The sequence below is a fragment of the Schistocerca gregaria genome, chromosome 1 (assembly GCF_023897955.1).
Source record: "Schistocerca gregaria isolate iqSchGreg1 chromosome 1, iqSchGreg1.2, whole genome shotgun sequence".
Taxonomy (NCBI): domain Eukaryota; kingdom Metazoa; phylum Arthropoda; class Insecta; order Orthoptera; family Acrididae; genus Schistocerca; species Schistocerca gregaria.
The window spans coordinates 203,860,596-203,888,511 of NC_064920.1; the positions used below are offsets into that span (position 1 = coordinate 203,860,596).

The 27,916-nt window shown below is 39.9% G+C and overlaps 1 protein-coding gene across 2 annotated transcripts in view; it reads right to left on the bottom strand.

Moving 5' to 3' along the window:
- The window catches only part of LOC126336885 (zinc finger protein 425-like), a 36,057-nt gene that overhangs the window by 3,267 nt on the left and 4,874 nt on the right, over positions 1–27,916 (bottom strand). For both annotated transcript variants that reach the window (XM_050001009.1, XM_050001000.1), the window contains exons 3-6: positions 26,064–26,275; positions 25,826–25,972; positions 25,128–25,508; positions 13,315–13,439 (exon numbers count right to left, since the gene is read on the bottom strand). In XM_050001009.1, the coding sequence (XP_049856966.1) occupies positions 13,315–13,439; positions 25,128–25,508; positions 25,826–25,972; positions 26,064–26,275 (865 nt within the window). The remainder of the gene's footprint in view (positions 1–13,314; positions 13,440–25,127; positions 25,509–25,825; positions 25,973–26,063; positions 26,276–27,916) is intronic.

Consider the following 27,916-nt stretch of genomic DNA (forward strand, 5'->3'; position numbering starts at 1 on the left):
ATAAAGGGTGCTCATGAACACATGAATTGGTACAATTATTTAATAAACAGGTGAGCACAACCTCAAGGGATGGCGCAGATCGTTCAGGTGGGATGGTAATCACAATAACTTCGTGAAAGGAAATACCAGCTCCATGTATCATCATCCTAGGTCAGAGTAATCTTGGCTCTGGAGCTAGAGCTGCACTGAAACATTGAAATAAGACTGGAGAAAGCAAATGCATTTTTTGGGATGTGTTCAAGGTTATGTTTATTTGGAGATTCTGGGTTAAGCAGTTATTGTAATGTTCTCATAAAATAAATAAAAAAAAGTTTATTATGAGAAGTTAATTGTGTGGTAATTCAAGAATGTACGAGACACAGATTGGATAATAGTAGTATTTATTTACACAATAGCATATCATGCTAAATTCCATACTTCGAGTGTCTACTGCACAATCAGATCACAAAAGTTAAAGCTTTTTAGCACCTACAGTGTATTTTAGACACGGAATATTGCATTTTTTGCCTTGCACGAAATGCGCAACTTTGCGTTTCTGAACATTTGAAATAAGTTGTCAACCACTGCGCCACTTTCAAAACTTGCCAAGATCTGCCTATACAGGGTGGCCCATTGATAGTGACCGGGCAAAATCTCTCACCAAATAAGCATCAAACTACAAAGAACGAAATTGGTCCAGCTTTAAGGGGGAAAGCAGATGGCGCTATGGTTGGCCTGCTAGATGTCGCTGCTATAGGTCAAACGGATATCAACTGTGATTTTTTAAATAGGATCCACATTTTTTATTACATATTCATGTAGTACGTAAAGAAATATGAATGTTTAGTTGGACCACTTATTTCGCTAGCACTGGCAGAATGTTACATGATACAACGTACTTATATGTTTGTGACTATTACAGCGCCATCTACCACAAGGCAAAAAAAGTAATAAAAAATGGGGGTTCCTATTCATAAAAAGAAAAAAATAAAAACAAACGCAATTGATATCAGTTTGACCTATGGCAGCACCATCTGATTTCCTCCTTCAAGCTAGACAAGTTTCATTATTTGTAGTTTTTTCGTGGCCCGGTTATGGGATTAATGGACCATCCTGCACATTTGTTAAACTTTTTTCAGATACTACTTTATTGTACAGAACAGATTGTTCTGCAAAAGTCTATTGTTACTATTATTGCTGACAGCCGAGTCATTACTATACAGCAAAGCACATGTTTTGTATTGTTTGCATGCCCCAAAATTTCGAAATCGATTATGGTTGGTTTGGAGATCAAAATATCTCATTATAACAAGTGTGTTTGTGTGGCCATCCTCTGCAGCAAGCACATAAATGTTTGTTTTGTAAATAAAAACTGTCTTTTCTTGCTGCACTATAATTTATTTCTCCCAGGTGCAATTTGCCTTTTTTAAAATTTTATTTTATTTTTTACTCAATGGCATCTTCCACTCAAGATGGATAAAAAAGGCATCTGAGAGGAAAAAACTCCAGTGCAACAAGAAAATGCAATTTTTATTTACAAAACAAATACCTCATTATTTTGTTGTAAAGACCATACCATTGAAGGATCATGACGATGATAATGGACGATAGTTTTGTGGATTACCTGTGTAACCCTTCTTGTAAACTGGTAGTACCTGTACTTTCAACTACAGGGCACAATTTTGTGGCCAGAGGCTCTACGGTATATTTTGGTTGAAAAATGGGTTGACTCGGCTGCAAATTCTATATAGGGAATCTGACAGGGATTCCATTGGACTACAGAACCTTGTTCAATTTTAGGCAAATTCAACTGACATTAATACCTGTATCACACTTGTTTGCAATGGTGTAAGAATTAAACTGAGCATTAGTCAGAAGGTACAGGACTTTTGCGTCACCAACAGCCTTTCTTTGGAATAATGTAGCTATGTAAGGCTTCATCCATTAACCTTCTGACATTATGTAACAATAATCTCTAGCCCTTTAGCATCATTCTGTACACATCATGTAGTAGTCAGTGTTTCTATGGAAGTTTCTTTCCATAAGGTAACAAACTTGATGGGTCATTTTATAGGTAAGGGGAATCACAAAGAGTGATACCTGTTGATGGCCCTTTATCAGCTTGTGAAATGGCCATGTCGCTGCTAAGTGCCAAGATTCTTAAGCACTCAGGACTTTGCCAAAACAGCTGTCCATCTTTGTTAATTGTCAACAATATTTACATATCCTGCCAAACTCTGGAGGGCTACAGTATCATGGGTAGGGTTGTCTGAAGCCCTGACACTCACAATTTGTTGGGCATTGGTGTTCTAGTTAAAGTTAAAGAATTTTGGGACTAATTGGTCTTGTGGCATACCAAATTATTTCTGCACCCAGTCCATGTTACACACAGTTTGGCTAAACAGCCATCAATGTGGACCTCAGAAACCCAACTGCTTTATGGTAAAATTTAAAATTAAAAACTGTGCTCCAGGAAAGAGGAAGAATTATTTTAAAAATAAAGAAATGATATTAAAGAAATTGTTGAAAACATGCTCACATTCTGATGACGGATACAAAAAGTAATGAACGCCAGCAAATCTCATTGTTAGATGTAGAAGTAACTTTGGGTGTGCCCCAAGGAAGTACAGGGTGACAGAAAAACAGGAACATTTCCGCAATCCAGTAAAACTAGAAGTTATGAAGGAAAGAAATTGCATTCATAGTAACTGAAATCTTCAACTTTGCCATTTACGAAACACTGATGTCATTTACCATTTTTTTTAAATTAGTCCTTTAGTTGACTTCATCCTATACAAATTCGTGAAATCTGCTGATGAGATTCCTCATTGACCGCTGCAACATCTCAGCTGGAATACTGTGAATTGCATCCCAAATTTTCTGTTTAAACTCATCCAGGGTTCTTTGTCGGGAAATGTAGACTTTGCTCTTGAGGTAGCCCACAAAACAGGGAGAAGGGGGGGGGGGAATCACAAATGGATAAATCTGATGGTCTAAGGCGCCAGGGAATGTTACCAAATCATGAGATCACACAGTTGCCAAACAATTCTAGCACATATGCCATTGATGGCCGTGCAGTGTGTGATGTCGCTCAGTCCTGTTGAAACAAGGCTTTTTGAATGTTTGGGAAGTTGTTCAATGCAGGTGTAACGAAAGTTCGTAACACCTCCATGTAACGATCGGCACTGACAGTTATTGTGTTTCCCCGTTCATTTGCGAAAAAATATGGTCCAATAATCCCATGTGATGAAACACCACACCATACTGTCACTTTACTAGCATGTAAAGGGCACTCATGATCATCATCATTAGGATTTCTGTTTGTTCGGCAACGGTAGTTCTGTTTATTCACATAACCTGTGAGATGAAAATGTGCATAATCTGACATCCACATGTTTAGAAATTCATCATCATTGTTTATTTTTGTTATCATTTGTTGACAGAAACCCAATCGTAACTGGTAATTTCGTCCTTCAATTGTTGCACCATCTGTAGTTTGTACAGATGAAATTTCAAATTACGATGAAGAACTTTGTGGGCACCCTTCCAGGACATTCCAACCACTGCTGCTTGCTTACGAATTGAACGCCATGAGCTCTGTAAGACAGACTCGCATACATCATCAATGTTCACTGGAGAACGCACACTTCTTGGTCGTCCTGTTAGTTTCTTCTTGAGGACACATCCAGCCTCTTCCATGTTATTAATAGAACATTTTATCACACATTTTGACGGAACGATGTCATGAGGTCCTAAATTATAGAAACATCGAAACTCCCTCTGTGCCCCTATCAAACTATCAATGTTTATGGCTAACGCATGCTGTTGTCCGTTTCACTGATCCATGATTACCGAAATGGCGCACTATTTACTCACTAACTGCCAGCTGCCCATGGCTGCCACTACTCATTTCAAACATTCCCGTTGCTCTGTGTCACCCAGTATATTGAGACTCTTGCTGTTCATATTGTATATTAATGATCTTTCAGACAATATTAATAGTAAAATCAGGCTTTTGTGGATGATGCAGTTCTCTGTAATTCAGTACTATCTGAAAGAAGCTGCATAAATATTCAGTCATGCCTCGTTGCAGAGATTGGCAACTTGCGCCAAATGTTCAGAAATTTAAATTTTGCACTTCACAAAACAAAAAGAGTCAATGCTGGAGTGGACCAACTTGTACAAATATCTGGTTGTAACATTTTGTAGGTATATAAAATGGAATGAGTAAAGCAGGTGGTAGACTTCAGTTTGTTGGTAGAATACTGGGTAAGTGCAATCAGTCTACAAAGGAGATTGCTTACAAATCACTTGTGCGACCGGTTCTAGAATATTGTTCAAGTGTGTGGGACCCTTACCAGATAGGACTAACAGGGGATATTGAACATACACAGAGTAGGACAGCATGAATACTCATAGGTTTGTTTAATTAGTGGGAGAGAGTCACACAGATACTGAAGGAAATGAACTGGAAGACTCCAAGACAGAGGTAAACTATACTGAGAAAGTGTATTAAGAAAGTTTCAAAAACCAGCTTACAGGATTACTCTAACAATATACTACAACCCCCTATACATCACTCATTTAATTATCTTTAAGATAAGATGAGAATAATTATTGGAGGAGCAGAAGCATTCAGCCTGTCATTCTTCCCGCACTCCATACGTGAATGGAACAGGAAGAAACCCTAATAACTGGTGCAATGGGAGGTACCCTCTGCCATGCACCTCATGACAGTTGGTATGGTATAGATGTATATCTCACAACAAACTGATAATGGAGCTTTTTAATGCTAAAGTAGGATAAAAATTAAAAGATGATTATTTAGTTGTAAACTTTGGTCATAATACCAGAACTGAAAGAGCTCGTATGTTGGCAGAACACTCTTCCACAAGAAAAGAAACACAAAATGGACTTGGAAAGGGCAGGGGGGGAGGGAGAGGGAGAGGGGGGGGGGGGGGGGGAAGAGAGAGAGAGAGAGAGAGAGAGAGAGAGAGAGAGAGAGAGAGAGAGAGAGAGAGAGAGAGACTGATATTTCATCAAATAACAAAGAAATTAGAAATTATACTGGAAGTGATGATGGCCTTAATCACTTTTGAATTTTAAGGGTTGTAAGCTCTAGCAGTTTAGGGCAAAGATATATATCAAAAATAGTGCCGCTTTTACATTCCTGGAATTAACATTTTCCTGCTGTTTACGACATTTTTTTTTATCGGTCCCATCAAATTTCCTATGTCCACAATGTTAATTTGCACCTGCTTTTGCGTCATAATTTTCCCGCAATTTATGCGTTATGCAAATAATGTTTGTGGAGAAAAAAATGATGCTGGCATGATGTTGGCCATCCAGCATGTTTACAAATATTGTGTGGTTAAGTTTCTTGACACCAGGGGACTACTCAGTGGATTTGAACTGGTACAGATGTAAAATTTGGAACAATTCGTGCCATATCTCCTGTCACTGCCAAACTCCACTTTGCATGGTGGCTGATGGGAGTAATTAGATTCATTTGAATGAAGATACCCTGACCAACCACAACCACTTCCAAGCTGTCTCTACTGCACAAACGCAGTTTCGTAATTGTTGTGATCATGACACCTTCGTTGAAACATATTTAAGCACGTTTCAGCATATGGCCTCTTGGAGCGCTAGTTGCACTGCCATTCACTTTGCGTTGCTCAAATGTTTTTAGTTTAAACACAGCACCAGTTATGTATTTTATTCATGTTGAGCAAAACATGTTTTGAGAATTTATTCTCATTGTCAAGTGCATTATTTACATATGTATTTTTTGTAATGTTACACAAACAGACGATGTGAATGAGTGTGTGTGTGTGGTGTGTGGTTTTCTACATAACTGATGAGGCACAGTACGTGATAACCTCAAAAAGACGACTACAGTGCAAGCGACACACAACAACACATATTCAAACACTACACAAAAATACTTATGTACACACTTCTACTTGACAATGAGAAAGAATTCTCGGAACGCATCATGTTAAGCATGAAAAAATATGTAACTAGTGCAGTATTTCATTTTATAGTGAAGCTGCAGGTTTTCAAAAACATGGATTGTGACATGACATTGAGTCAAACGTTTCTACTTCCCAAAGAGTTATCAGTTCCAGTTACATCAACAATTTTTATTAGATAATAAACCCTCATCAGATAATAAACAAGTCCCTGACAAATCTTTTGATGTTTTATGCACATATATCATACATAAAGTGCAAGGGGGTATCCTGTGCCTAGCTTTTACAGTTTGAAACATTATTTCCCACATTTTACACCACTTTTCTGAAGTCCCTTGAAAAGTGTAACAGCGGGGTTTTACTGTAAAGTTAGACAGAAAAATACTCATCAAGCAGGATGTGAGAAATTTAGACCATGAGAAATTATTTAAGAATAAAGAAGTGCACCAGACTGAATTAAGTGCATAGGTCACCGCCTTAGAAACTGAAGATTATACAGAGAGACAAAAGCAATCATTACTTAACAGATGTACTTGTGCCAACATCAGAACATGCAAATATGAAGAATGCAGAGGAAAGGAAATGTAATGAGGCTTCTATAAAACAGAAGCAAATGATATAATATGCTGAATTAAACAAAACTATTTAGAAATGTGGCAGCAGATATGAGAAGATACACTGTAAATTGGTAAGAAACTGCTGAAAAATAGTAACAATGTGAAGAAAGCATGACAGGACAGGACAGGACAGGACAGGACAGGACAGAACTTCCACTGTGAAGATATTTCATCAGTTTAGATGCACAGTAATTAATAACAGACAAAAACTGTTCAAGCATTCCATGATTCTTAAATTTTTTCATAGTTAAATAAAGGACAACTAGTTAATAACAAAAATAATTACATTCTGGAAGTAACAGCAGATGTGGTGTATAAATCCATTTAAAGTTCGGAGGAAGGGAAAGTGTTGGAAACAATTATTAATGTTTGAGGAAATGTATTACTAACACAACTGACAATTTTTTTTTAATATTTAGAGAATATGACACTTTGCCAAAATTTTGACAATGTTGTATGATTCTACTTCACAAGGGCAGTGGGGGGGAGATGATTCACACCAACATCAAAGGGGGAATATTACATTTTGAGAAGACAAAGGAACACGCTGGTGTTAAGAAGTGGATGGAGTACAAAGAAACAAGAGTATAAAACAGGACAATACAACGAAATCTACACTGCTAGTATACAGAAGAAACTAAGTCCGTGTTACAACCTCCATTGGAAATCACCAGGGTAGTGAGAAATTTAGAATTTATGAGTCAGTCATGGAGAAATGATATATCTAAAACTGCTCTCAGTAGCTCTAGAGGTAGTTTTCAGATCCTTAAACTGAAAAAATGAAGAAAAACAGCTGTTAAACAGCTGTATCTAAATAATCTTCATTTTGTTGAAAACACAGTTCTGTCTGACTAGTGCAAATTCATTCACGCAATCACAAAGCGTAATGAAGGAGGGCCTTGAGGGATGTGGAACAAGTAATGTCATTCATTAACAGACAGAGGCATTTATTAAAGGATACTTCTGTTAAATATATTAACAACCAATAACACATGATGCTAATCTATTCATACTGACAATTATGAGATTTACTTGACATATAGGGCGATTCCATGATGCTACAAATGTTCAATGGTGACAGATTCTGGTACATTTATCAATCTGAGATGATAGATCCTGCGGCAGAAACGACAGAATCTAAATAGAAAAAAAAAATTCTGTTAGATTTGATAGTGGAATACATGTACAGGGTGGTAGTATGGACCAAAACAAGGAAAAAACATGTGAGCTCTAAAATGCACACCTAAGAGCTATGAGCAACTTTTCATCTTCGATACCACAATAACTTTTTTCTATTGCAAGCTCTTTGGTTTCCTTATTTTTGGAGGAGGTAGCATTGATCAAAACAAAAAATAGTACAGTAAATATAAGTTTTAAAAAGCATACCTTAGGTGCTAGGGGCCTCATTCTTCTTCGGTATTGTGATAACATATCTTCTATGGAAGAAGTGCTTATGGCTCTTAGAGCCCATTTTTATTACAATTTTTTCTTGGTTTGGTTTATAATACTTCCTCTGAAAGCCTTCCCTACAATCTTAGCAACAATATCAGTACATGTATTCCACAGTCAGAGGTAACGGAACAATTTTCGCTTATAACTTTGGACTCTGTCATTTTTCGACTAGGGACTCTTACCTTAACCCTTTAACTGCTCTGGACGTGTTAATGCGCGTGCCTCTGTACCTGTCCCTGTGTGCTCTGAACATGTTTATGTGCGCCACCAGTCCTACTGTGAACATGTCTACGTGTAGACATGTTCAGAGTACCAGGTAGAAGGACTGGTGGCACATGTAAACACGTTCAGAGCACACAGGGACAGGTACAAAGGCGCGTGCATTACCACGTTCGGAGCAGTTAAACGGTTAAACTGAAACATCCATTCTCCTCAGTCTTCCCTGAAAGTTTGTAACTTCATGGAATCACTCTGTGTGAATTTTACAAGAAAAGCAGCTTATATAATTTCAATAATTTCAGAAAGCACTGCACACTGCCTGTATACTAGAAACATTAAAAGTTTTGAAGTTTTTTGTTCTCAAGAATTTAAATCTGATGGGAAACTCCCTTCTAGACCCTAGACACATATTCATAGTTTATGTGGAATTATTTTAACTTCTGTTACTGTGGTTGTAAATTTCAGTCTATCACTCTTATTAACTACCATAAATACCATTACTGAGCAAATATATTGTCACACAAGTTTAATAATTCAGCAGTCCCAGAAGTGGCTCCTGAGTTTCTATAGAAAGGTTACGACAACTTCCTTGTTTTGACCATTGAGAGTGTGGTATATTATATTTCTGGTTCTGTTTGGTGTCATGGTGTTTGGGCCCCTGGTCAGTATACTTGTCCTCCAGTGTCTTTGATAAATTATTGATGTAAAATGAGCAGGATTTTGTCAAATACTGAAATATGAGGATCATCATCATTAATGTTTCCCTATATCAAATTAAATTTTAGAGTGTCATATCATTTTTGAATATGGCCCTCTAATTTCTATTTTCCACTACACAACATGAAAGTTCTTAACACCATAGTGTTTTGATTTTCCTAGTAGAATTTTATAATCAACATGGTCTAAAGCCCTGGAAAGACTGCAGAAATGGTCAACTGTGTCATTCTTCTCGTTTAGCATTTTGGAATATAATATGCTCTGATAGCAAATATTTTGTCATTTTTTAATAGTACAAAAGGATACATTTCACAAAGTTAATGAAAAGCTTGTAGTTTTGCATTGGTCAAACTTTAACATCTAATATCGCATGTCAAAATCATTTGCCGGCCACAGCTATTGCGTTGGGTACCCAAGCTGAAATAGCACATTTAACAACAATAGGAAATCTGAGTATCAATGATTGGACTCTGAACCCTACTCTCTTGAATGTGGATGTTTCTGAATCCAAATTTAGAGAGTATATCTTTAAAATAATTGTTTTTATCTCAGAATTCCAGATATACAGATACAAAGGGAGCACAAACCATTAACTATAATTATTTAAGAAGTCATAAAAAGTATGTAATCTGTGAGTAAGGGTAAGAACTCGAGAAAATATTACAGAGTGCAGAAACTGTGCAGCACTACCAAGGGTACTTTTACAGCTAAAGCAATCCTGTAGTTGTGTGCAGTCAGTTCAAATCCCCACCCAGCCATCTAGATTTAAGTTTGTTCCAATTTTCCTAACCCAATGAAGACAAAAACAGGGACTGCTCCTTTCAAAACCTGATTTAGCTAGTGCTTCTTATTAACCCTTTTAGTGCCAAATACGATCTGATCGTGATGCCCTTCTCATTCATTTTTTCCGCCCTTGAAGGCAAAGTTGATAGTATTTCCTAGCCAAAATGCAGAAGGAAGGTCGAAGGCACAGCATATCGATCTTCTTTTCGATTGTCAGTGCGATATTTCAAGTAAAATAAACTTCTCTGGTGGTGTTTATTTACCGACTATTTCGCGGCTGATAAGTAGTGGAAGTGAAGACGAATTTGCAGAAAGTGAATCGGATGAGATGTCCGGTGGAGAAGAGGACTTGTCGTTTTCTTCTTCACAATTGTGCGTCAGCAAATGACAACGACGAAACACAGCTAAATTGCAGTGCAAATATTTTTGTTGAAGTAATGGATGAGGCATCAGATAATCCACCTCCTCCAAGCTTTGTGTATGCACAAGTACCAGGCCCTAAACATATACCAGCAAACGCCACACCAATTGATTTTTTCAATTTGTTCTTCTCGCCGCAGCTTTTTACGATTATGGTGACAGAGACTTAACAGATACGTTCGCCAGATGATTCAGTCAACGCATTTATCGCCAAATTCGAGAATCAAACAGTGTCAACCAACAACTGTAGCAGAAATGAGGGCTTTTATAGCAGTAATTTTGAATATGGGACTGATAAAAAAACCGACGATTTTTAGTTATTGGTCAACTGATGCAAACCTGTTGACACCGTGGTTTTCGCAAATGTTTTCACACAACAGGTTTCAGTTATTGCTGTGGTTTTTCCATTTTGTAGACAATTCGAAACTTCACCCTCCTGGTCACCCATTGTATGATCCAACAGCCATATTTCAAGTGTTGGTGGATATTGCCAACAATGTTTTCCGTCGCTACTACGCTCCACACCAGCAACTGAGTGTTGACGAAAGTCTTGTTGGGACAAAGGCGCACTCACAGATAATCCAGTACCTTCCCAATAAACATCATCACAGATGGGGAGTCAAATTTTGGATGCTGTGTGATTCAGTCGTAACTTACTGCCTAGGGTTTTATGCATACTGTGGTGCAAAAAGTGATGATGACAAAAACGAAATAAAAGAGAATGGCCTGGGATATGTAGTCGTCATGAAACTACTAGCTCTTGGGAGGTACATGCAAAAAGGTTACCATGTGTTTTGCGATAACTTTTTTACATCTATTCCTCTGGCAGAAAAGCTGTATTCAGTTGGCACTTATCTAACGGGAACAATAAGAAGAAACAGAAAATTCCTGCCATGTGGTCGAATTATGCTGTAGGTCAGCTAAAGTTTTTCAAGAAATCTTTTATACTTCTCTGTGGCTTCAGATAGAAGAAATCACAGAAAAATCCAGTCCTCCTTGTGAGTACATCATCCTCTGCTACATCATCAGAAAAGACAATTCGCAATAGACAGTCGGTCAAGAAACCAGATGTTATTCTTGAACATAATAAGTATATGGGTGACATTGACTCATCTGATAAGATGGCATACTGCTATTTAGATGAGAGGATGACTGTCAAGATGTGGAAGAAGGTAGTGTTCAGCATAATTGCCAGGATGCTACTGAATGCATATGTTTTGTATAAGGAAAGCCTAAACCCCAGCGACAAACCACTGACACAGCTGAAGTTTAACAGCATAGTCATTTGCAAGCTTTCTAAACAGTGGTTTCAGGCAAGGACTGCAACCACAAAAGAAATAGATATAAATGTACGTGCTCCAACAGTATATGGTGTAGAGACTCTTCCAGGGAGAAAGGAACGCTACTGTAGTGTTTGTTCTACGAAGGATAAGAAGCGGTGTTCACAAACCGTATGTGTTTGTTGCAAGAAAGGACTGCATCCTTCATGTGTTGGTCAGTATTTGTGCAAGTGGTTGTCATAACTGCAACCTCACATTTGTCAGTGATTTATGACTGAAGAACTGAGAACACGTTCAGAGCAAAATTTTTTTTTTTTTTTTGAAATGTTATGTTCTTTCTGATTTTTTCTTAGTGAAATAAAAAAAAAAATGTTGTATTCCTTCATGGTGTTTTTGTTAAGGAAACTACAGAGATTCTATATATACCTGAAAATTTTGAGTATATCATCATTTGATGGGTCTCAGAGTAAACTGAAATCAAAGTTTTAATTTTTTTGATAAATACCATAATGAAAATAATTTTTTTCTTTGAAAATATGTTCTTTGACAATGTGTATTGCACATATTACTGTAACCAGCAGCATTCCCTAAAAAATTAAAAAAAAATTACATTCCTTTATGCATTAGTTTAGATTTTATTGCAAGTATGGCAGAGGTCTGCTTTTTACTGTAAAATCGCATGGCACTTTTAACACGATCTTTTGAGAAAACGTCTGGCACTAAAAGGGTTAAATCGCCTTGTAGCCAACAAACATTAACCTTAATCTTCCCACCTTCCACAGGCAATAGAAAATAACAGTTGGTGTACGGGCATGCACATCACTGTGGTTTGCATAGTATAAATGTAGATGTAGATATCGATATAGATTTAGATTGATGGGAGGGGGGGAAAAAACCTAAACAGCTCTATGTCAGAAATAGTTAATGGCATGGCAATAATTAAAGTATCTACATTGTGACTTAAGAAACAATATTGTGGTTAGGCAGGACACTGGCAATTGGAATATTGTACTAAAAGGAAAACTATGTTCACACAGACAGTACTGTGCAGTCAAAAAGTGATTAAGGTATCTAGATGTGGAAATTGAAACAACTTCGTAGTTAGATAAGATTTTATGACATCTGGCTTGAAGTGTTTCAGAGCAAAAAATATATCTTTCCCCTATCAGGAGTACTGTAGTGCCACGTGGGAAAATATATCTAAAAACAAAGTTGATGTGACGTACCAAACAAAAGCGCTGGCAGGTCGATAGATATACATACACACAAAATTCAAGCTTTCGCAACCAATGGTCGCTTCTTCAGGAAAGAGGGAAGGAAAGGAAAAGACGAAAGGATGTGGGTTTTAAGGGAGAGGGTAAGGAGTCATTCCAATCTCGGGAGCGGAAAGACTTACCTTAAGGGGGAAAACGGACTGGTATACACTTGCGCTCGCACACGCAGACGCGCACGCGCGCACACACACACACACACACACACACACACACACACACACACACACACACATCCATCCATCCATCCATCCGCACAAGCAGACGGGAAAGGGCTGGTAGATAGACACAATAAAAAACACACACACAAATATCAAGCCTTTGCAAACCACGGTTGCTTCATCAGGAAAGAAGCAACCGTGGGTTGCGAAAGCTTGAAGTGTGTGTGTGTGTGTGTGTGTGTGTGTGTGTGTGTGTGTGTGTGTGTGTGTGTGTTTTATTGTGTCTATCTACCAGCACTTTCTCGTTTGGTAAGTCGCAGCATCTTTTTTAATATATTTTTCCCATATGGAATGTTTCTTTCTATATAGACACACACACTGAACCACAATTAACTAGTTTATGGCTAAAAGGATGCTGTGAAACTATATCAATGCCTTACCGATTCCAATAAAATACATCTTTTGCATCCAGCCTCTGTCCCTTAGATGGAGAAACTGCAAGTGATGAGCTATATACCTTTTTTAACTTCATCAATGCAACTTCAAATTTTGATTTCTTGTATTTCTGAAACAAAAAGACCATAGTTATGTTATGTATATATAAAAATTAAATTAGTTATTCGGTAACAATTTAAATGTAACTGTGTAAGGTATAGTTTGAATTAATATATCTCTCACTGAACTGATAAGTGAGTTAAAACCTAAACAATGACTATCCAAAAGTCGAGTAGTAAGAATAATGAGTAAAATAAATAATTGCACTCCTTGCAAAAACCTATTTACAAATTTTAACATTCTTACAGTAACTTTAAGGTACCCTTACTCTTCAATATTAATTATAGCTAATAATAAAAATCATATATTAAAAACCTTTACAAATGTCTGCTTGTGTGTGTGCGTGTGTGTGTGTGTGTGTGTGTGTGTGTGTGTGCGCGAGCGAGCGTACACCTGTCCTTTTTTCCCAAGGTAAGTCTTTCCGCTCCTGGGATTGGAATGACTCCTTATCCTCTCCCTTAAAACCCACATCCTTTCGTCTTTCCCTCTCCTTCCCTCTTTCCTGAAGAAGCAACCGTTGGTTGCGAAAGCTAGAAATTCTGTGTGTGTGTTTTATTTATTGTGCCTGTCTACCGGCGCTTTCCCGCTTGGTAAGTCTTGCAATCTTTGTTTTTAATATATTTTTCCCATGTGGAAGTTTCTTTCTGTTTTATTTACATAATAATAAAAATCAATTTGAAATGAAATAGGATTACAAAGTTGTGATACAAAAACAAGAATAATTTTGATTTTCTTGCCAATAGTGCAGAGATTTTGTTATATTCTGATGCAAGTAACTTTAAGAAGCTGCTCTGAGGTATAAGGCAATAAATAAGCAAACACTGAAAATTTAACAGAAATAAAAAGCACCAAGTATTCAGACTGAAGATGGATGAATGCATAAAGGAAGAGACAAGGAGAGGGAGTCAAAACAGAGTGATTTTATTACTCAATAGGAGACAGACAATATCTGAAGAAGTGGAAAACAGAGAAAGGTTTTGATGTTGGCACAATGTAGAAGAATACTTTTTTCACGGAGGAAGCTATCTTTCCACTTCAATTGTACAGCACTTGTTTTTTCGTGTTATGTTGTGTGGAGGGTGATTCATGAACTAAGATAATATTAAGAAGTTGTGTAAGTTAGCTGCAGCAGTTTCAAATGCATGGCTTACAGTACAAATATGTAAGAGACACCCCAGAAATCTTTGAATGAGACCAGATGTTCTCACAAATTTCTGTTGGGTAAATTCTGAGAAGCTGTATTCAAGAAAGACTCTGTGATTGTTCTGCTGACACCAATGTAGATCTTGCATAAAGATCATGAGAACAAGATTACAGAAATTTGGGTGTGTATATGGATATACAGATAAGTCATTTATTTTTCATTCAATACGTGAATGGAAGAATACAGAACTCCTATATATTATATAAGGCACAGTCTTCCATGCACAATGCAGTATCTTACAAAGTATGTATGTAGATCTGAGTACAAATATGGATTTGCATTTGTTACTACAGAAATCTGCATCTGCACACACATTGGCATCTGCATTGTAATACATCTGAAATGTTTGAAATTGTGGAGGTGCTTATTGGCACATATTTTTGTAACAATTAAACACTTCACATTTCTATTAGTTTACTCATCTTAAGTCTAGCTGTGACATGGCTGCAATGACATGCACAATATTGTGTGGTACGAGTTGGTTGGTTGGTTTAAAAGATGAGGAAGGGAGGAAACTACAAGGTCATCGGTCCCTTGTTCCTAATAAAACAATGCCACAAGTGTGAGAATAAAACAGACGAGACATATAACACAAAACGGACAGAAAGGAAAGACCACAAGAACAAAGGAAAGGCAGCAAACACTGAACGGAACAAAATTGGACAAGAAAACAGAGAGATGCAAGAAACAGTTAGAAGAGAGTAAAATAAGGAAGCAGATTACAGTGGCTGACCAACCACGTAAATAAAAAGGAAAATCTAACCACTGTGCAACACATTAAAACCTCCACCCTAAAAGCACAAGAGGGACAAAGGACATGTGCTGAAACTCTGATCAAATAATAAAACACATCTTCACGGATGAAATGTAAAACCAAATCAGCCAATGAGATGTCTGCTAAAATCAATGATAACGAGTCCGGCAACCGAAGATGACGTCACAGGGCAGTCAAAAAAGGACAGAGAAGAAGAAGACGGGCAACTGTCAACCGGGTGCCAGGTGCCACATCGATACTTCACGGCGTAGAGGGTAGCCGAGAGTTGCCCAGGCACGGTTAACCCTAGCATTACCAAATTACCAACGGGGGGGGGGGGGGGGGGGGCCTCGTAGGGCCACTGACTCAGTTTTTCTATGTTGTATCCACACCCTTTGATATATAAACTTGAAAGCAAAGGTAATTGTTTGTTATTGAATGTACTATTGAGTCATTACAGAATTTCGGAATAAAAATGTAATTAAAATTCATTTACTTGATTTAATTCTCTGTGGGCCTTAGAAGCCCACCCGTTGGTAATAGCAAGGAAAGATTTACGAGGTTGAGTCTTTCGTTTCAAATTCTTACCATGACACGAATTTTGGCATTGTTGCCTTCAGACATATTATTATGAAGCGGACCATTGTTATTTTCAGTGTTTCTGCTGTTGTTGAACCAGCAACATGAGTAGACAACGTTTACATGATAGTTCCATTGAAAGAGTGCTAGAAGAAGTTTTGAACGAATCAGATTTAGAGGAAAGTGAAGTGGATGATGATGTGGAAGAAATTAGAACTGATTCATCGTCTGAGAATGAAGATGAGGTTGAAGCCAATCCACCAGATGATAATGATACGGAATGTGATAAATTCATTGCAAAAAGTGGACGAGAGTATATTACGAAGCCATCTCGACAATATTGGTGTTCTGTACAAAATATAGTGCGAGAAAGAATGGGGCTAGGACAACAAGGAAGAATTGCGTCTCCGAAAGAGGCTATAGAGCTCTTTTTTTACACCTCAAATTATGAATCTAATAAAACTACACTCAAATGAAGAGGCTTCTCAACTAGGTATTCAGCACACAGATGAAGATGAGTTATTTTGTTATATAGGACTCTTGCTAATCATGGGTTCAAGTCATGACAATAAGATACCTGTCCAAGATTTATGGTCTTTGCTTCAGGGCCAACAAGTGTGCTATGGATCAATGAGTCGGACCCGATTTTTCGAATTGAAAAAAATATTGAGGTTTTATGATAAGAACACAAGAGAAATTCGTCGCCAGACTGACAAGTTTGCTCCAATGAGGGAAATTTTTGAAAGCTTCAATTCTTCACTTCCATTGTATTTCATTCCTGGTCTACATACAACAGTGGATGAGATGTTGTCTTTGTTCCGTGGTCGCTGTCCATTCAAGGTGTTTCTAAAAGAAAAACCTGGAAAATACCGCATTCTAATTCGAATGCTGTCTGATTCTGAGACTAGATATGTGATCAGCATAGACATCTATACAGGCAAGTCAGGAAATACAAAGCATTCAAATGGACCGATGGAAATTGTAAAGAGACTAATAAAACCTATTGAAAAATCAGGCCGTAATGTTACCACAGATCGGTACTATACTTCAGTGGAGCTTGCTGAGACTCTATGGAATGATTTTCACCTCACACTTGTTGGCACCCTACAGTCTAACAGACGACACATACCTGAAGAGCTGAAGACTACAACTGGCCGCAGTTTACACTCTTCCACCTTTGCTTATACTGACCCTCAGACACAGAGGCCACCAGTTACTCTTGCATCAACGCTAGTCCGCGAGAAGCCAAAGCGACTGCTGTTGATGCTTTCAACTTATCACTCAGAAGGGGTGTTGAATGAAGACTCAAAAAAGACTAACATAAGTCTTTTTTATAATTCTACAAAGGGAGGTGTGGACACCATAGACCAGATGGCAAGACACTACAGCACAAAGAGAGGAACAAGAAGATGGCATTTGTCCCTCTTCTACACACTCATTGACATAGCAGCAATAAATGCATATTCACTCTTCCTCCTCAACTTTTCGAATTGGAAAAAGAATTTGCTAAGCCGCAGAAGGGTTTTTATCACTAACTTAGGTCTCGAACTAATAAGATCTCAAGTAGATAAACGGGCACAAAATTTGTATGGACTTCAGAAGCCAGTAATAATGGCAATGGAAAGCATCACACAACGGAAGCTCAGCTGCTCTGTAGAACCATCATCCTCAACAGCAGAACCAGGAACACGTGGACGGTGCCACCTATGCTGCCAAGAAGCTGCATCTAAAAAGATCAAGTACAACAAGCTGGGAAAGTCAACTGTTACCTGCTCTCAGTGCCACAAACACATCTGTGGGAAACACTGCAGGAAGACAGTGTTGTGTGAAAAATGCGTTGCAGAATGAGACAGTAAATTTTGTTTGCTTCATGTAGTGTATCAAATTAAAAAAGTAGTTTTTATAAGAATACACTATTTTGAAACACTACCCCAAACAATATATAAACTGAATCTCGTGATTTGTTCATTTTATTCCTATTATAATAACATCTTTTATTATCCAGTATACAAAAACAATGTCTAAGCATTTTGAATTGTTATTAGAGGTATCAGAAGTAAATAAACTTGATTTATGATAAAATAAATTGTGGTCTTCTTTATGGGCCTTTGAGGCCCCCCCGTTGGTATTACATGTAACAAAAAATACGTTGGTAATGCTAGGGTTAATGCAGAACTGGCAGAGAACCATGGAGTCCCTGCGAGAGGCCGTCATCGAGGACTTCCACACATTCGTGGTCCCCTTAATGGCTCTTAGTTTGTTGTGCGTACTGTTATTTTGCCATTTCGTCTCCCAAAGCTGAAAAACCTTGCAGCATATAACAAATGCAGGTCACTTGCAGGCATGCCCATCTCCAGAAGTGGTTTCTGTGTAGCCTATTTGGCCAGCCTGTCAGCAAGTTCATTCCTGCGATTCTGACGTGACCAGGAATCCAGATGAACACCACTGAACAAATGGACCGTTCCAGGGTATAGATGGAGTCCTGGGTGGACGCTACTAAAGTAGCACTGATCGATAGTTTCAGGCTGCTCAAGGAGTCAGTACATAAAAGAAAAGACTCCCCAGGGCATGAACGGAGATACTGAAATGAATGAGAAATGGCCACCAGCTCTGCAGTGAATACACTGCAGCCATCGGGTAAGGAATGCTGTTCAATATGGTCGCTGTGAACATAGGCAAAGCTTACGTGACCATCAGCCATCGAGCTATTGGTGTAAACCACTTCAGAGCCCCAGAACACGTTAAGAATCTAGAGGAAGTGACATCAGAGACCCGCAGGGTTAACGGATTCCTTAGGGCCACATGACAGGTCCAGACGTAACTGCGGCCGAGGTGTAAACCATGGATGCATACGTGAACGGACCGCAAGTAGAGGTAGTAAAAGGAAGGACTCCAGTTTAGAGAGAAGGGACCGAAAGCAAACCGCAATCGTTAGCCCAGACCTGGGCCGCCGATGCGGGAGATGGACTGCCGCAGGTGGGAAAAGGAGACAGTAATTCAGATGCTCAGGAGAACTATGAATGCATGCTGCGTAACTGGAGAGCAGTTGTGTACGTCTGATCTGCAACGGAGGGACCCCAGCCTCCACCAGTGCACTGGTGACTGGACTCATCTTAAAAGCTCCTGTGGCTAGTCTAATACTGCAGTGGTGCACTGGGGTGAGTAAATGCAATGCTGAGGGCACTGATGAACCATAAACCACACTCCCATAGTCAATTCGGGATTGGACAAGGGCTCTGTAGAGCCCCAGCAGCGTAGAGCAATCTGCACCCCAAGTGGTGTTGCTCAGGCAACGGCGGTCATTGAGGTGATGCCAGCACTTCTGCTCAGCTCACGAAGGAGAGGAAGTCAAGTCAAACAAGCATCAAAAACCAGTCCTAAGAATCTATATGACTCCACTACAGTGAGTGAATCATCATGAAGGTAAAGTTCTAGGTCGAGATGAATGGTATAACGCCGACAGAAGTGCATGACATGACTTTGCAGCTGAAAACTGGAGGCCATGTGCTAGAGCCAATGACTGCACCTTGTGGATGGCCCCCTGTAGGTGACACTCAGCAACACCAGTACTGGAGCACCAGTACAAAATGCAGAATCCGCCTGTATACAGAGACGGTCAGACGGAGGGCCCGGCAGCTGCTGTTAGACCGTTAGTGACCACTAAAAATAGAGACACTCAATACAGAGCCCTGTGGGACTCCATTCTCCTTGATATGGATGGAACTGTGGAAGGCACCAACTAGGACACGAAAAGTACGAAGTGACAATAAGTTTTGGATATAAATCTGGAGCGGGCCTCGGTGACCACACTCGTACAATGTGGCAAGGATATGATGTTGCCAGGTCATGTCATATGCTTTACGTAAGTCAAAAAAGACAGCAACCATATGTTACCATCTGGAAAAGGCTGTTCGGATGGCAGACTCGAGGGACATAAGTTTATCTGTAGTAGAGAAGACCCTGGAGAAAACGCTCCGACATGAAGCCAGTAGGCCACATGACTCCGGGACCCAACCCAACTGCCAACATACCATACGTTCCAGCAGCTTACAAAGAACGTTGGTGAGGCTGATGGGCCGATAGTTATCCACATCAAGTGGGTTTTTACTGGGTTTGAGCACCGGAATGATGGTGCTCTTCCGCCATTGTAATGGAAAGACGCCACTGCACCATATCCGGTTGAAGATGACAAGCAGATGTCACTTGTAGTCACATGACAGACGTTTATCAGGCTGTTGATCTGATCAGGCCCAGGAGTTGTGTCGGAGCAATGTGCAAGGGCACTGAGGAGCTCCCAATCTGTAAATGGGGCGTTACAGGATTCACTGTGGCATTAGTGAATGAGAGGACATGCCCTTCCAGCCGCCATCTGAAAGTGCGAAAGGTTGGGGGGTAATTCTTGGATGCAGAGGCTCAAGGAGCGTGCTCAGCAATTGCAGTTGCGTCGGTAGATAACACGCCATTTATGGTAACACTGGGAACACCTGTTGAGGTCTGGTATCTCAAAACACTTTTGATCTTTGCCCAGACTTGGGAAGGTTACATATGGCACTCAATGGTCGAGATTAATCTCTCCCAACACTCCTGCTTCCATCGTTTCATAGGTTGGAGCCATTTAAAGGCTATGAGGTGCTCCAGGATAAGGTGCTGCTTATGCTGCTGTAGAGCTCGCCAATGCTCTTAAGTTGCATCAGTGACTTCCAGGACCACCAAGGGACTGCCATACACTGGGGGTATCAGTAAGAGCGAGGGATTGCATTTTCTGCGGAAACATTTGTCGTAGTCACCTGCTCAACCATTGCATCAATGTTACCGTGTGGGGGAGAGTCAACGGTGACAGCAGAGGTGAAAGTTTCCCAGACTGCCTTGTTTAAAGCCCATATGGGCAGGCATCCGTGGCCCTGACACCCGGCCCTGACAGGAAGATGGGGAAATGGTCACAACCGAACAGGTCATCATATGCTCCCCAGTGGATAGATGGAAGAAGTCCTGGGCTGCAAATTGATAAATCAATGGCCGAGTAACTACCATGAGCCACACTGAAAAGTGTGACATCCCCAGTATTTAAGAGGCAGAGGTCAAACTGAGACATCTCTGCCTCAGCCAGTAAGTACAGTGCCACCCCACAAAGGGTTATGGGCATTAAAATCTCCCAGAAGTAGGAAAGGTTTAGGGAGTAGATAAATCAGTGCAGCTATACATTCAGGGGCACTGCACCATCTGGAGGAAGATATGCATTGCAGACAGGTATTTCCTGCATTGTCATTCTGACAACCACAGCTTCAAGAGGGGTCACTACAGACTGAGTTTAGGACATAAATGCAAACTCCACCTGACACAATATTATAGTTGTTATGGTTTCTGTAATATTTCTTATAGCCATGGAGGGCAGGGGTCCGAATTGACGGGAACCAGGTTTCCTGGAGGGCAACGCAGATAGCAGGTGTAAAGCTTAATACTTGCCGTAGCTCAGCCAGGTGGTGGAAATAACTGCCGCAATTCCTCTGGAGGATAAAGTCATCATTAGACTGGGAAGGCATGGAACATTCAATGAAGTAGTTTATGCCTCAGAATCACCCGCTGCCACCGACTTATTGCCGAGCAGTCTATATCTATTGTGCCTGAGGGTCTGGCGAGATCTAGGTCCTTAGTGGATGACAAAATCTCCACCCCATCCTCAGACGCAGAGCTTGTAGGTAGCGGTGGTGTGGGTGCCACCGCTATTTTCTTGGTCTTAGGGTGCCACCGCTATTTTCTTGGTCTTAGGGGTTTCCCCTTTTGCAGCGAGACAAGCCAAAGAAGACTCACACTTCTCCAGCTTACAAGTGGGGACAGACGTCCCTGATGGTTAGGGGGGGGGGGGGGGGGGGTGTTGCTCCCGAAGTAGGTGGTGCAGGAGCAACAGGGAGGGAAAGGTCCGCACCATCAAGGGGGCAGGTGTAGTCTTCTGGCTTTGAGATTTGACTGGGGTTGGAGGAGCTGATGGTGCCAGAACTGTTGGAGCAGCGGCGTAAGATGATGCCATACAGACAAGATGTAGGCATTCAAATTTTCTCTTAGCCTCAGTGTAGGTCAGCCGGTCCAGGGTCTTTTACTCCACGATTTTCCATTGTGTCTGGAGAATCCTGTATTCTGGAGAAGAAGGCGAATGGTGATCTCGCAGTTCACACAGATGGGAGGCGGGGCACATGGAGTATTGGGATGTGATGGGCATCCGCAATCGCGACATGTGACACTGGAAGTACAGCAGGAAGACATATGGCTTAACTTCCAGCACTTAAAGCACCGCATCGAGGGAAGGATATAGGGCTTGACAGCACAGCAATAGCCCATCACCTTGACCTTCTGGGGCAATGTATCTCCCTCAAAGGCCAAGATGAAGGCACCGGTGGCAACCTGATTATCCCTCGGCCCCTGGCAGACACGTCAGACCAAATGTACACATCACCACTCTAAATTGGCGCGCAGCTCATTGTCAGACAGCAAAAAAAGGACTCTGTGACATATGATACCCTGGACCATATTTAAGCTCTTATGGGGTGTGATGGTTACATAAACATACCCCAGCTTGTCACAAGCGAGTAATGCTTGTGACTGGGCAGAGAATGTTGTTTTGATCAAATCTGACCCAGATCTTATTTTGGACAAGCCCTCCACCTCCCCAAACTTGTCCTCTAAATGCTCAACAAAAAACTGAGGCTTCATCGGCGTGAAAGACTCCCCATCAGCTCTCGAAAATACAAGGTACTGGGGCGAATAAGATCCGCTGCCATCCTTAGCCTGACGTTCCTCCCATGGTGTGGCCAGGGAGGTGAACAATTTGGGGCCGTACTCTATGCATTGAATTGAGCTTGTGAACGCTTAAGAGACTACTGGTGTTTCACCCCCAGCAAGAGATGATGGACTACACTTCATCGCGTGTCATCTGCCTTGATGCCACCCACTCTGACCAGTGGCCCTTCCCACAGGCACCACCCAGCCACAGCAAAGGTGTCCTGGCATGATGGCCATTGCTGGGAGTCATGATGCCCCTCGGAATACGTGGGGAGTTAACAGCGCAGGCAAAGCAGAGCGATCCCTGTGTGGCCAGGGGGCTACAACCAACTGGGTACATGGCGGCCCCACCAGAACGGACTGGCTCCCGTACTGGATATGAGCTGCAAAGAAGTCCACGGTCATCCTCAACGCAGAAAGCGACACCACACAGTGCATGGTGGAAAACACACCCAGCAAGGTGTCCTCATCCAAGGGATGGAGAATGGGTGGGAATGCAATGCGACGACAACGAAAAAGTGGGCCAAAGATCTCATTGCACAATGGATACAATGCACCACGTAAGGCACCGTTCCCCAACTGGCTCGCACTTCGGAAAAATTTTGACAAATTGATGTCAAACCCTACAGGGGACCATCACATAAAGGCTGAAATGTGTGAAACTCCTTTTAGTCGCCTCTTATGACAGGCAGGAATACCTCAGGCCTACTCTTACCAGTGGAACCACAAGGGAGTTTGGGGAGGGCGGGGGGGGGGGGGGGGGGGGGGGCATGGTATGGGACACGTACATTTAGTGAATTACTCTGTAGACTGTGAATTTTAATGTCTACTTCTGATGCATTGTTCAGCTTGTCCCACACATACCTGGCAATGTTTTAGAAAGCGTACTTGTACTGCTGCTATAGGATACATGTAATAAGCTTTTAGTGAGATCTGAAGATAGTAAACATCACCAAAACCAGTGATCAACAATAAAGGTTGTTTGCAAGCAAAGTTCACACTCTCAAGTAACTTCACATTTCATTAATATGGCGTAAAAACAACAATCTTACATTCCAGACGTTGTGTTTCAAACATGCGCTATACTCAAAAGATATTAAACACAAGTTTCAGAGAATGTATGCACACCAGAATGACAATAGCTTCTAACTAATCTTCCAAAAATATGTAAAAAAAAACGATTTCCATATTGTAACATAAAAAGTACCAAACCAAAAGCTCAAGGAGGCTACAGAAAACCTATAACTCAAATTTATTATGCTTCAAAAATTTGTAGTTAATTTTTCGGCTTTCAACATGACACGATTATTATTTGAAGAAAAACTAATATATGGTAGTGGTTAATAAGATATACTCATTACACAGGACAAACAGTTATTCTTGCAGCTCATACATTTATTTATTTATTTATTTATTTATTTTAAATCTGGATAATTTGTCTGAGAAATGTTTTTATATATCACCATTAGAAAACAGAAATAATAATCATCTCTCAAACGTTATGGAGAAACGCTACACTATCTGATCCAAAGTATCCAGAGACCACTATGTAATGCGGAAATGGTCTCGAGACATTACAAGAAGTGGGAACAGTTGGCAGGAAGTACTGTTTTTTCAGTAAAGAAGCTGTAATGGAACATGTGTCATGAGATCCCAAGTGTCTTCCGACGTAGGCTAGTCACTGCATGGCACCAAATCCATTGGAGACATTTTGACTCTTCTAAAGCTGCCCAAGCCAAATGTTGGCGAGTGAAGTGGAAACCCTAAAGAACAACCCTAGTTAAATGAAGACCCAACAGAATACATGTACTGATAGACAGTGGCTGTCAAGGATTGCACAAGGTGGTTGTAATAAAATCACAACATGTATCATTTACAGTTCCAAAGTTCTACTAGCAGTCCAGCTGGCACAATGACTGCCCATTGGGAGTTATAAAGTATGGGGTATGTCTCTGAGGCAATGGTTTGTGGACAATAATAATAATAATAATAATAATAGTAATAACAGTCTTTCAAACAATCTTTCAGGAATGTTGAAAGACGTGGAACACCTTTGGTATAAGTTAGAACATCTACTTCACTCCAGATTCCAGTGTTCAACATCAGCATCAGTATTTTCTCTCCTTTTGGCTCTTTAAAAATGAGCTGCCATTCCTTCACCGACATTGAGCTGCCATTCCTTCACCGACATTCAAAAAACTCATTGCAAGTGTCCCCGGCACAGTTCAAACCACCATAAAGGTGAAGGGTGGACACACCCCATCATTAATGTCCATTAGTAAGTGTCTACATACTCTTTATCAGATAGTGTAAATGCAAGCAAATTTCAAAAAGTATTGTAGCTTAAGAACAAATTTCCATACACTACCATTTACCATCAAAATTACCTTTCTTTGAAGATTTCTCTTCTTATTTATTTTATTTTTGCCAGAGTTAATGTAAGAACACACATTGGCAATCACCAACTGTTTATTCATTTCCTGTTTTCCTTCTATAAGAAACGTATGTTCTTCATATGGAGAAGCTACTTTCATTACATTACTTCCTCTGATATTGTCATTTTTATTATCATTCAGCACTCTGCTTGAAACAAAATTAGTCTGATTTTTGCACATGTCAGTTCCATTTTTTAACAGACTGGACTCACTTATATTGGGATGTACATCCACCTCTTCATTAAATCTGTCAGCCAAACTACTCTCTTTCTCGATAACGACAGTCTCAAATGGTCCAATGTGTTCTCCCAACATCAGTGAAGTGCCAGTGTTCTGTAAACATAATTTCATACAAAACTTGAGAAGATAAATTAAATCTTCAAACCATTTACATATCTGAGCAAAAATAGTGTGTGAAGTTTTGAAATCTTTGTTTTATGTTCTGCCACTAAACAGGACAGCAAAGCTTACCCTACTTGTAAATCAATAATAATAACATGAAAATATAAAAAATGAAACAACTGCATATATAAATGATTTATGACACACCATCTACACTAAATCTTTATATTCAAATGTCCATAGCCATAGGCTAACAGCTCATCAGTGTTAACAACAGTTTCTTGCAGTTGATACTGTAAAGCTCTTACCTCATCATCAGATGTCCGTGGCAAACGAAGAATTGTGCACAGCTTAGAATTAGCATCTAAACACGATACAACAAATTTATGGCACATTTCCAGCTTTGATATGCAAGAACAACAACATCTAGTTGGTAGGGCATCTTGTTCTGTCACCTGGAAAATTTAAGCTGATTAATACACTACAGACAAAAGACTAATAATGTTAAGAGATTTCAATGTTTTCTGAAAAGACAAAGATACACACCATTATTGGTAGATGTGTATGTATTTTATTGCAAAGATCCAATTTCTTCCCTTCTTCTCCAAAAACTTCTACCAGATCTTCGGATACATTGGCACACAGTCGACAGAGATGAGGTGCTAAAATTTGCAGCTCCTCGGTTGTTTCTGACCAGTCAGCAATTCCGGAATTAAAATCATCTGAAAACCTCTCATGGCCAGTACTTTCTGCTTTCACTAAAAAATAAAAGAATGACTATCACACTGGTCAAACGATCAGTTTCCTTAGTATTCAAAAAATTAAAGTTTTAACATAAATAATCAGATACATAACTCAGTATTCTCAAACAACGTACAATAAAATAAATATTTACTGCTGGAAGTTCCAGTAAAGTAATGTATACTGTCCCTTCTTTAAGTGTTTTCTACTGGAAAGAGGAAATAAGAAAAGGTAAGGTAAGCTACACATCTGGTAATGATACACAAGCTCTGAGATTTTCAAGGACGAAAGACTTTTATACAGAACAGTATGTCTTAATAAATTATAGTTTTTCTTTACCAACAAGACTAAGTGAGCTGAGGTGAAGTGAGATTTCTTGAAGTCTTGGTGACTGTTCTCCATGGAGTATTTTCATCCGTGTCAGCCTCACCTCCACAGATGATCACCTCACTTACATCTTCCTGAATTGGGTGGTTGGGCGAGGAGGTGGAACTCCTGTACGATGCTGAGTAATGGATATGGCATCCTAGGGAGTGACCTTCAGTACGGCACAGCAACGGCTGTATACTATAATCATCCGCAGTTAATTATAATCATCTACAGCTAGCCAACATGAATTTAACTATTTAATGGTTGATGTCTGGCAGCATAGTAGTCTAAGTTGTTGTTCTTTCTCTGCAGTAACATACAACATGTCCAGGGCATCCACAGTGGATGTGTGTTGTCCTCTGTCTCCAAATGTGTGTTTCTCTGTCAGGGAGTTACCCTCGATGGAGGAATTGATTGTACCTGTGTCAGTTAAATACTGGGTTGTGGTTTGACAGATGTTGCGTTAAGTTCACATTGGCAGAGTCCTTTCTTTCTGACATATTTGTGCTAAAAAGCTGATACAACTCTTCCTCAACATTCTCTATTGCCTCCTGACGTGGGTTTGCATTTATGGCTGTTACTTCAAGTTTACTCAGTATGACAGTTTTGGCTGTCATAAAATGCTGTATCTCTTCTCTCACTATCATTCTGATGAGAGGTGAGATTGTGATCATTAACTAAAACTTCTTTAGCGAGCACATTTAGGAGTCATTAATACCAGTGGTGGCTGCTGCATAAGAGCACAAACTTTTGACACCTTGCGGATATTTGGTTATTTTTCTTTGAATACTGTTAATCATAACATAGATGCAGTAATCTGAAATACACCACACTAAATCTATTGCACTATGCTAAATTGCTACTCTTCTAGACTTTGTGAAACTTGGCATCAGGGTCATGAGCATAACTTAAGTTGTGCACATTTTAAGGAGCTGCACATGCACAACTGGCATGATATAATTGCCTCACGGGCCAAATAAATACGGGTTTGATAAACAACATGCGTTGTTCACAACATGCACAGTTCACAGCATGCACAGCTACCCCTTACCACTCAATTACAAGTTTACATCAATGCCACCAGATGGTAGCACACTGCAGCAGACTTTTATTCCCATTCGCTTGGCATAAATGCCACTAGACAGCAGCACATTCTTCAGATATGCCAATTCGCTCACAATATATTAAAACTAGATTGGATGCCAGTATATGTTATAGTTATACTGACAGAAAAACGTATTTTGTGGATTTCTGAAAGAGTTGTTGTAAATTAAGTTTTGACTTTTATC